Source organism: Heloderma suspectum, chromosome 6 (assembly GCF_057233095.1).
Source record: "Heloderma suspectum isolate Gila_16-S chromosome 6, 16-S_ref, whole genome shotgun sequence".
Classification (NCBI taxonomy): Eukaryota; Metazoa; Chordata; class Lepidosauria; order Squamata; family Helodermatidae; genus Heloderma; species Heloderma suspectum.
In genome coordinates, this window is record NC_139463.1 from 36063131 (window position 1) to 36073246 (window position 10116).

General features: G+C 42.3%; 1 protein-coding gene across 1 annotated transcript in view; it reads left to right on the forward strand.

The window, feature by feature from the left end:
- Positions 1-8887, forward strand: part of ADRA1A (adrenoceptor alpha 1A) — an 86262-nt gene extending 77375 nt beyond the window's left edge. The window contains exon 3 of the mRNA XM_084808181.1: positions 4771-8887. Within this exon, the coding sequence (XP_084664307.1) occupies positions 4771-5285 (515 nt within the window). The 3' untranslated portion in view covers positions 5286-8887. The remainder of the gene's footprint in view (positions 1-4770) is intronic.
- Positions 8888-10116: the final 1229 nt, after the last annotated feature.

Sequence of the window (10116 nt, forward strand, 5' to 3'; positions counted from 1 at the left end):
TTAAAACAATCTAAAAATAAAATTATAGTCAGGAGAAGCAGGAACCTGGCAGTCACTAAGCTGTCCATGGGTACATTGGTGCATGGGTGTAATATGTGTCCAGTTCTAGTTGCCATAGCGTAAGAAAACACTGACAAACTGGAGTGTGTCTAGAAGAGGGTGACCTATGGGCCTAGAAACCAAGTCCTTTGAGAAATGGTTGAAACAGTTATATATGTTAAGCATGGAAAGGAGAAGATGACTGGAGGATCTAAAAGGTGTCGCACAGAAGATGGAGCATAGTTGTTCTCTATTCCTCCCAGACTAGAACTAATGGGTTGAAATTGCAGAACAACAGATTTTGGCCAAACATTAGGAGAAACTTCCTAATCATACACCCATTCAACAGGTTAACAGACTGCCTCAGGAGGTGATGGGCTGTCCTTCACTGGAGGTACTTGAGCAAAGGCTGGATGATCATCAGTCAAGAATGCTGTGGTTCCATTCTGCATTGTAGATCCTACATTGAGCAAGGGTTTGCATAAGATAAAGTCTCCTTCCAACTCTATGGTTCTAGCCATATTTGGGGGTGCAATAAATCCCTTCCCTTAATATGCAAGAGGGGCTGTGCCATATAGCTCTGCCCTATAATACCACATGTGTTACATAGTCCCCTGCCCAGGCATCTGCACATAGGGATGGGCGAACGAGTGATGTTCAAGATTGCTAGGATTCTCTAAACATCATCTTGCCACTTGCCTCATGCCTAGTTCCTGTTTGGGTTTGCGATCGCTGCTTGCTCTGTGGGAAAGGGAAAAGTGCACAAATTGAGCAGTGATCGAATATGAAATTTGTGCACATTTCCCCAAGTTTGCACAAATTTCCTCATTTGCACAACTTTCTTCCATAGACTCAAATGGAGCTCTCAGTCTGCTGGGGAAAAGTTGTGCAAAATTGAACTGGGAGACTTGTGCAAATTGAACACAAATCAGGCAATTCACAAACATTTTTGGAGGACAGGTGCTCGCAATCACATTCAGGGGTTTGAACAGGGTGTGCTCACACATTTTGCAAGCAAAACCAAAATTCTCATACCTCCCTATCTGCACATAAAGTCCAAATCTCTGCAGGGAGGGGGCATACAATCTACATAATGTGTGCAACATCTAGGGATGCTGGAGAAATCTGCAACAGAAACAAATCAGTTTGGATTTTTATGAAGCCAGCCCATGGAGTCCACAGACTTGCAGGCCATCTTTCTAACCTTTGGGAATTTGCACAAATTTTGTCATAGAAAACTACACAAATATTTTTTAAAATAGCTGAAAATGTGCATTTCCCTCATAGGCTAAAGCACGAAAATTCACATTTTGTGGAGATTTTAGCATTTTGTGAGAATTTGCACATTTTTTGGACATGGAAATTTGCACAAATTTGGAGGCTAAAAAAACCCAGTTCTATCAATGGGCAGATAATGAAACAAAAGTTGCCTGACAACCCGTGCCCCATGATATCCTGATGAGCAAACTAGCTCAAAGTGGGCTAGATGAAACAACGATCAGGTGGATCCACAGTTGGCTACAGAATCGGACTCAAAGAGTGCCTATCAATGGGATGTTCTCAAACTGGGGAGAAGTAATGAGCAGGTACCTCAGGGCTCAGTCTTGGGCCCAGTGCTCTTCAACATTTTTATGAATGACTTGGAGGAGGAAGTGCAGGGAATGCTAATCAAATTTGCAGATGACACAAAACTGGGCAGGATAGCTAATACTTTGGAAGACAGAAACAAAATTCAAAGTGATCTTGATAGACTGGAGTGCTGGGCAGAAAACAACAGAATGACATTTAATAGGGATAAATGCCAAGTTCTGCACCTAGGAAAAAGAAGCCAAAAGCACAGTTACAAGATGGGGGATACATGGCTCAACAACACTACAAGCAAGAAGGAACTTGGAATTGTTGTAGATCACAAGCTGAATATGAGCCAACAATGTGATGTGGCTGCAAAAAAGGCAAATGCTAGTTTGGGCTGCATTAACACAAGCATAGCTTCCAAATCCAGGGAAGTACTAGTTCCCCTCAGCACTTGTTAGGCCTCATCTGGAGTACTACATCCAGTTCTGGGTACCACATTTTAAGAAGGATGCAGACAAACTGGAGAGGGTTCAGAGGATGACAACAAAGATGATCAGGGGAGTGGAAACAAAGCCCTATGAAGAGAGACTGAAAGAACTGGGCATGTTTAGCCTTGAGAAGAGAAGACTGAGGGGAGATATGATAGCGCTCTTCAATTACTTGAAAGGTTGTCACACAGAGGAAGGTCAGGATCTCTTCTCGATCATCCCAGAGTACAGGACACGGAATAATGGGCTCAAGTGACAGGAAGCCAGATTCTGGATGAACATCAGGAAAAACTTCCTGACCGTTAGAGCAATACGACAATGGAACCAATTACCTAGGGAGGCGGTGGGCTCTCCCACCCTGGAGGCATTCAAGACAAGGCTGGACAGCCATCTGTCAGAGATGCTCTGACTTGGGTTCCTGCATTGAGCAGGGGGTTGGACACGATGGCCTTGTAGGCCCCTTCCAACCCTACTGTTCTATGATTCTATGTAGCTGCCTGGAGGCAGGAGGATAGGAAACACACATGACATCAGGGGGTGGAATGATGCAACACAGCCCTACTCTCTTCATTTGTCAGGGTAAGTGATTTATTGAATGTCTGAATTGGACTTCACACAGCACACAGTTAAGCTATGGAACTCGTTACCATCAGATATAGTGATGGCCACTGATTTGGATGCCTTTAAAGGGAGGTTGGACAAATTCCTGGTAGAAAAGGCTATCAGTGGCTACTAATCTTGATGGCTATGGCTACCTCCAGTACCAGAAGCATTGAGCCTATGTACACCAGTTGCTGGGGAACATGGGTGGGAGGGTGCTGTTTCACTCATGCCCTGCTTGTGGGTTGCTGGTTGACAGCTGGATGGCCACTGTGTGAACAGACTGCTGGACTAGATGGACCCTTGGTCTGACCCTGCATGGCTTTTCTTATGTTCTTATGACTATTATAATTCTATATATGTATCTATCTACATATGCATATGGGCATATATATAGATTTAAATCCAGATACACATGCAAAGAGAGACAAACTGAATCTGAAAATTATATTTGAAGATCCATAAGGTACATATCCATTAAAACCAAATAAAAATAAAACAGCACCATTTCAAATATGTAAAGAGAATTAGCTGCCAGTATCTGATTAACACTGCTAGGATAACCCACACGAGAGATTGCTGTGAAAGAATTCAGATTAATGATTCATTAAGTATTGATTAGATTTGGTCAAGGAGTCAATGCGGGGGTTTTCCCAAATGACTATCTTTGGGAGAAGACCAGTAAATATAATTCCATGACTGGTGCCGGATGCTGGAAACGAATGGTCTATTAATCAGGTGCTAGGAGCCAAGGCCTTTTAAAAGGCATAAATGGCAACATGAATCTTAACTTTTAGGAAGTTACTTGACTGGACTGAAAGTATGCGTAAGGTTTAATAATAGTGCTGAGCATTAACATATTTTTCTGCAGTAACAGATATGAAATAACTAGTACAGAAGTGCAGAACCTCAGGCTGAAGGGCCTACCCAGGTGTCCATTATGGATGTTCGGATTGGGTGAATTCCACTCCATCTGTGCTTCATGGATTGTCAGGCACCTTTCATTCTGTCATCTATCCACCAACAGAATTGGATTTTTTTCTGAATTTGCACAAATGTGCAAGAGCCAGCATGGTGTAGTGGCAAGAGTGTTGGACTAGGAGCTGGGATATCCGGGTTCTAGTCCCCACTTGGCCATGGAAGCTCACTGGGTGACTTTGGGCCAGTCACAGACTCTCAGCCCAGCCTACCTCACAGGGTTGTTGTTGTGAGGATAAAATGGAGAGGAGGCAGATAATGTAAGCTGCCTTGGGTTCCTTGCAAGAGGAAAAAAGGTGGGGTATAAATGCAATAAATAAATAAATAAATAAATATGTTCAAAAATGCACATTTATGCGATTTCATGTGTTCAAAAATGAATAAATGTCCCCCAAAAATGTGCATTTTCATGCTTTAGCCTATGAAGGAAATGAGCATTTGGGGTTAGCATTTTTAAACTGTGCCTATTTTTCTACAACGAAATTTGAGCAAAATTTGGGAAATTTAGAAAATCGGTCTGCAAGTCCACAGAATCTGCCCGACAGGGGAGAAGAAGATCCACTGTGGAATCCGTGGACTGGTTTCATGAAAATCCAAACTCGTTTGGTTCTGACTGTTGCTGATTTCTCTGACATCCCTAGTCTCAATACAGCCCTCAAGGATTCCCTAGGAAGCCTCATCCCTTTCCCCCAACTACCAGTCATTTGTGGTTTCCTGGCTTTTGTGCAGGGTTTTAAAAAGAAAAATTCTAAAAGGTTGAAATGCCTCTCCTAGTAAACATTAGTAATCTTTGCAAAGTACATTGGGTACAACATAGCCATCATTAGTCGTTTAAAATTCTACTGATTCCCATGCTTCACTCTCTCCCAGTGGAATAAACAGGACTTAAATGTCGATAACATTAGCTGGACTTTACCCATTATGTTCTTAAATATGTTTTTCTGTTCCCCCAGGTTGTAACTGAATTTTGAGGTGGTGGCATATTTTGAAAACCTACACACACACACACACACACACACCCTTTCTTATTTGATCATCTGAAATCATGTTCTTATTGATCAAGTAACATTCTGTATATTTTCCATTTCAGGTTCTTTGTTTCCTGATATCAAGCCTTCTGATACCATTTTTAAAATTGCATTTTGGCTTGGATATCTAAACAGCTGCATCAACCCCATCATCTACCCTTGTTCAAGTCAAGAGTTTAAAAAGGCATTCCAGAATGTTCTAAAAGCCCAGTGTCTCACACGGAAGTACTCAGCCAACAAATACTCCCTTAGCTTCAGCCTCAATCACCCAAGCAACCACGTTGCAGAAGCCCCGAAAGATGTCGTCCGCATTCCCGTCGGCTCCGGTGAGAACTTCTATAAGATTTCCAAATCAGACGGTGTCTGTGAGTGGAAACTTTTTTCAGCCATGCAAAGCATGTCTGCTAAGAACACTAAAGAAAAGTCCACTTGTGCCACGGCCAAAGTAAAGAGCAAAGGTTTCCTGAGGGTATGCTGCTGTGCAAGCACATCAGGAAACAACACCCCAAAGGACCAGAAAGTGCCCACCATTAAAATACACACCGTCTCCGTCAGTGATAATGGAGAGGATGTCTAAAGGCACCCAGCACTGTGGGATTGGCAGAGTTTTACAAGCTACACTTCAGTTTGGGCAACCCAAGAAGGAGGGGACATGTTCTTTAGTGGGGTATAGAGAAGGGAAGAATGCTGAAGCAGTACAAGCATTGGTTGAATCCTGTGTGGATGGAAATTATTGGGAGAATCTCATCCAAGGTGATTTAAATCTCATGGGAATGTGTGGGATTTGGAAATGGGCCCATGTGGGGCTGCACTCCTTGCAATTGTTGTTATACTATTTCCTTACTATTCTAAAGGTTCTGTGATTCATTTTATTTTATTTCAAATTGTTTAGCACTTTTGTTCTTAAGGATTGATGGAGTACAAACAGTATTGTAATATATCCTACCATAGAGAACCATTAATATATGTTCTTGGTTTCATCACAGGTACTTTTTTTATGGCTCTCAACTTTGTATCGCAGAGTAACTCTGTATTTGTGAATTTGACAAGGCAGCAGTGAAAGGTAAAGGGAAAGCATTTAGACAAAATTTGAAGTGAAGGCCTTTTAACTTGACTCACTTCTTTTGTTAATATAATGATTTTAATCCTGTTAAACTGCGAGTACCATAAAAACACAATGGATGCAAATAGAGCATATGACTAAGCACAAGCCTGCGTTCTGAGCTTGTAAGCCTCCTTTAGAGCTTAGCACCAATACCTGAGATTCTGAGGTGCACAGCAAACCTGGTGGGAACTGTTTCTCTATGGTGACATGACATCCCATGTGACCAAGATGTGTGGGTGTGAAGAGTACAACCACACAGGCAGAGATGACCCTGTGGAACTTTCATACCTGCAGGGTGCCAGTTAGGTGGGCCTACGGATGTTGGAGAAATCTGCAATAGATTCAAATGAGTTTGGATTTCTATAAATCGGACCTGTGGATTCTGCATTGGACTGTCTTTTTCCAAGTCACATGGATTTCACAGACTGGTTTTTCACTTGGTGGGGAGGTTTGCAATAATTCACATTAACTAATGAAAATTAGCACATTTGCAGAAGTGTACATTAGCACTAATGTGAATTCGCGCAAGTAGAACAAAATTCTGCTTTAAAAAATCCAGTTCTCTCAATGATTGGATGAACAAAAGGCACCTGACAATCTGCAAAACAGAGACAGAACAAAGTCCATACATTGCTAAGTGGGACTGATCCACATTAACAGTTCTGCCCATGTGTTTATAATAGCCACATACGTATTATCAAAGAGAAGCAGTTCCCATATTTATTGGTGTGCATATGAAGAGGGCCTCAATATCTGATCCCTCCCTCTCTCCCTCTCTCCCTCCCTCCCTCCCTCCCTCAGTTTTTAGGGACCATTTTTGTAAGCCAAAGTTGTCTGAAAAATCTCTACATGTAGTTTTGAGGCTTCACCTACACTGCGTCCTTTTATGTTGCCTGTCTTGCAGTACATTCATTCTTGAAGTGCAATGTGTATGATGGAAAATATTCAGAAGCAAAATCATGTATATTTGGAATAATAACGATGCCATGAAACTGCCCTATGAGTCTCTGGGACATTCCACAGCCTGTTGGAACCATGTGTGTTGCCAAATTTGTGATACCATGACACCCAATGGGCCATACCCATGCCTTCTTCAAACTATTCCCACAGAACCCAGACCCTTTGGTCTTCTCTCTCTTCCTTTTGGAATTTGCAACCATTCTTTTTGAAATGTAAAACCACTAGGGTACAGGTAGTTAGGATGCTGGAGAAATCTGCTGCAGACTCCGATGGGGCCAGATTCCCAAGAATCCGACCTGTGGAGTGTGCAGCAGACCAGCCACCCCCACTTGCACATTCTTGGATTTCTCATGGGGCAGCTCTCCATCTTTCTAAAAGGTGTGATAGGCTAATCATGGCACCTGCCATTAGCCTATTGTAGGAAAATCACAGCCATAATTAGCATATTTTACACCATTTGTGGCCAGAAAGCACTTACTTCTACCTAAATTGTGGCTGCTTACTACACTTACTACAAGGTGCTCTTTTGCAGTTACAACACAGTGCAGATTTATTACAGGGGTTCAGGAAATGGTAGAATTGTTCTAGCTTGTGAAACTCCTGGATATGATGGTGGTGCGTGTTGAACTATTAGGACTTGATCAGATCAGATCTGTTTATTCACATATAATCATCAGACCAAAACAAAACAACCATTTAACAAAAGATACTAAATATAAATACAAAGATACCATATTTACATAAAGTTAACAGGAAGCCCGATCATATAGAATAAACTTACAGTTCAGGATCTGTCGCTAAAATAAGCAAAAATTTACACACCTAGATAAAATTATATAAAATCACTCTTGGACATAAAGTTCTGAATCTCCCTGGCAAGGCACATCATTGTCCTGTAAGAATTAGAATTTATCACTGACACCCATTACTGTAGATAGGAAACATGCAGTCTTTGCTGGAAATGGCAACCCACTCCAGTATTCTTGCCAAGAAAACCCCATGGAACGTATCACAAGGCTAAAAGAGATGACGCCGGAAGATGAGCCCCTCAGGTCGGAAGGTGTCCAATATGCTACTGGGGAAGAGCAGAGGGTATTTCCAAGTAGCGCCAGAAAGAGTGAAGCGGCTGGGCCAAAGCCGAAAGGACACTCAGCTGTGGATGTGTCTGGCGGTGAAAAGAAAATCCGATGCTGTAAAGAACAATATTGTTTAGGAACCTGGAATGTCAGATCAATGAATCAAGGTAAGCTGGAGGTGGTCAAGCATGAGATGGCAAGATTGAACATCCACATCTTGGGAATCAGCGAACTAAAATGGACAGGCATGGGCGAATTTAATTCAGGTGACCATCATATCTACTATTGTGGGCAAGAATCCCTTAGAAGAAATGGAGTAGCACTCATAGTCAACAAAAGGGTGGGAAAAGCAGTACTGGGGTACAATCTTAAAAATGATAGAATGATCTCAGTACGAATCCAAGGCAAACCATTCAACATCACAGTAATTCAAGTCTATGCCCCAACCACTGAGGCCGAAGAAGCTGAGGTTGATCGGTTCTATGAAGACCTACAACACCTTCTAGAACTAACACCAAAAAAAGATGTCCTCTTCATTATAGGGGATTGGAATGCTAAAGTAGGAAGTCAAGAAATCACCGGGATAACAGGCAGGCATGGCCTTGGTGTACAAAATGAAGCAGGACAAAAGCTAATAGAGTTTTGCCAAGAGAACATGCTGATCATAGCAAACACTCTTTTCCAACAGCACAAGAGGCGACTCTACACATGGACGTCACCAGATGGTCAATATCGAAATCAGATTGATTATGTCCTTTGCAGCCAAAGATGGAGAAGCTCCATACAGTCAGTAAAAACAAGACCTGGAGCTGACTGTGGCTCAGATCATGAGCTGCTTCTTGCAAAATTTCGGCTTAAATTGAAGAACGTTGGGAAAACCACTAAACCGTTCAGGTATGACCTAAATCATATCCCTGATGAATATACAGTAGAGGTGAGGAATAGATTTCAGGGATTAGACCTGATAGACAGAGTGCCTGAGGAACTATGGACAGAGGTCCGTAACATTGTTCAGGAGGCAGCAACGAAATCCATCCCAAAGAAAAAGAAATGCAAGAAAGCCAAGTGGCTGTCTGATGAGGCTTTACAAGTAGCTGAGGAAAGAAGGGAAGCGAAAAGCAAGGGAGAAAGGGGAAGATATACCCAACTGAATGCAGAGTTCCAGAGAATAGCAAGGAGAGGCAAGAAGGCCTTCTTAAATGAACAATGCAAAGAAATCGAGGAAAACAACAGAATGGGAAAGACTAGAGATCTCTTCAAGAAAATTGGAGATCTCAAGAGAATGTTTTGTGCAAAGACGGGCATGATCAAGGACAAAGAAGGCAGGGACCTAACAGAAGCAGATGAGATTAAGAAGAGGTGGCAAGAATACACAGAAGAACTATACAGGAAAGATCTGAATGTCCCTGATAGCCATAATAGTGCGGTCACTGAACTTGAGCCGGACATCCTAGAGAGTGAAGTCAAGTGGGCCTTAGGAAGCATTAGTAACAACAAAGCTAGCGGAGATGACAGTATTCCAGCCGAGCTATTTAAAATCCTAAAAGATGATGCTGTTAAAGTGCTGCATTCAATATGCCAACAAATCTGGAACACTCAACAGTGGCCACAAGACTGGAAAAGGTCAGTTTACATTCCAATTCCAAAGAAGGGCAACGCCAAAGAGTGTTCAAACTACCGCACAATTGCGCTCATTTCACATGCCAGCAAGGTGATGCTCAAAATCCTACAAGCTAGGCTTCAGCAGTATGCGAACCGAGAACTACCGGAAGTACAAGCTGGGTTTCGAAGAGGCAGAGGAACTAGAGATCAAATCGCCAACATTCGCTGCATCATGGAGAAAGCAAGAGAATTCCAGAAAAACGTCTATTTCTGCTTCATTGACTATGCTAAAGCCTTTGATTGTGTGGATCACAACAAACTGTGGCAAATTCTTAAAGTGATGGGAGTACCAGACCACCTTACCTGTCTCCTTAGAAACCTGTACGAGGGTCAAGAAGCAACAGTAAGAACCAGACATGGAACAACCGATTGGTTCAAAATTGGGAAAGGAGTACGACAAGGCTGCATATTGTCACCCTGCTTATTTAACTTATATGCAGAGTACATCATGAGAAATGCTGGGTTGGATGAATCAGAGGTCGGAATTAAGATTGCTGGGAGAATTATCAACAACCTCCGATATGCAGACGATACCACCCTAATGGCAGAAAGCGAAGAGGATCTCAAGAGCCTCTTGTTGAGGGTGAAAGAGGAGAGTGCAAAAG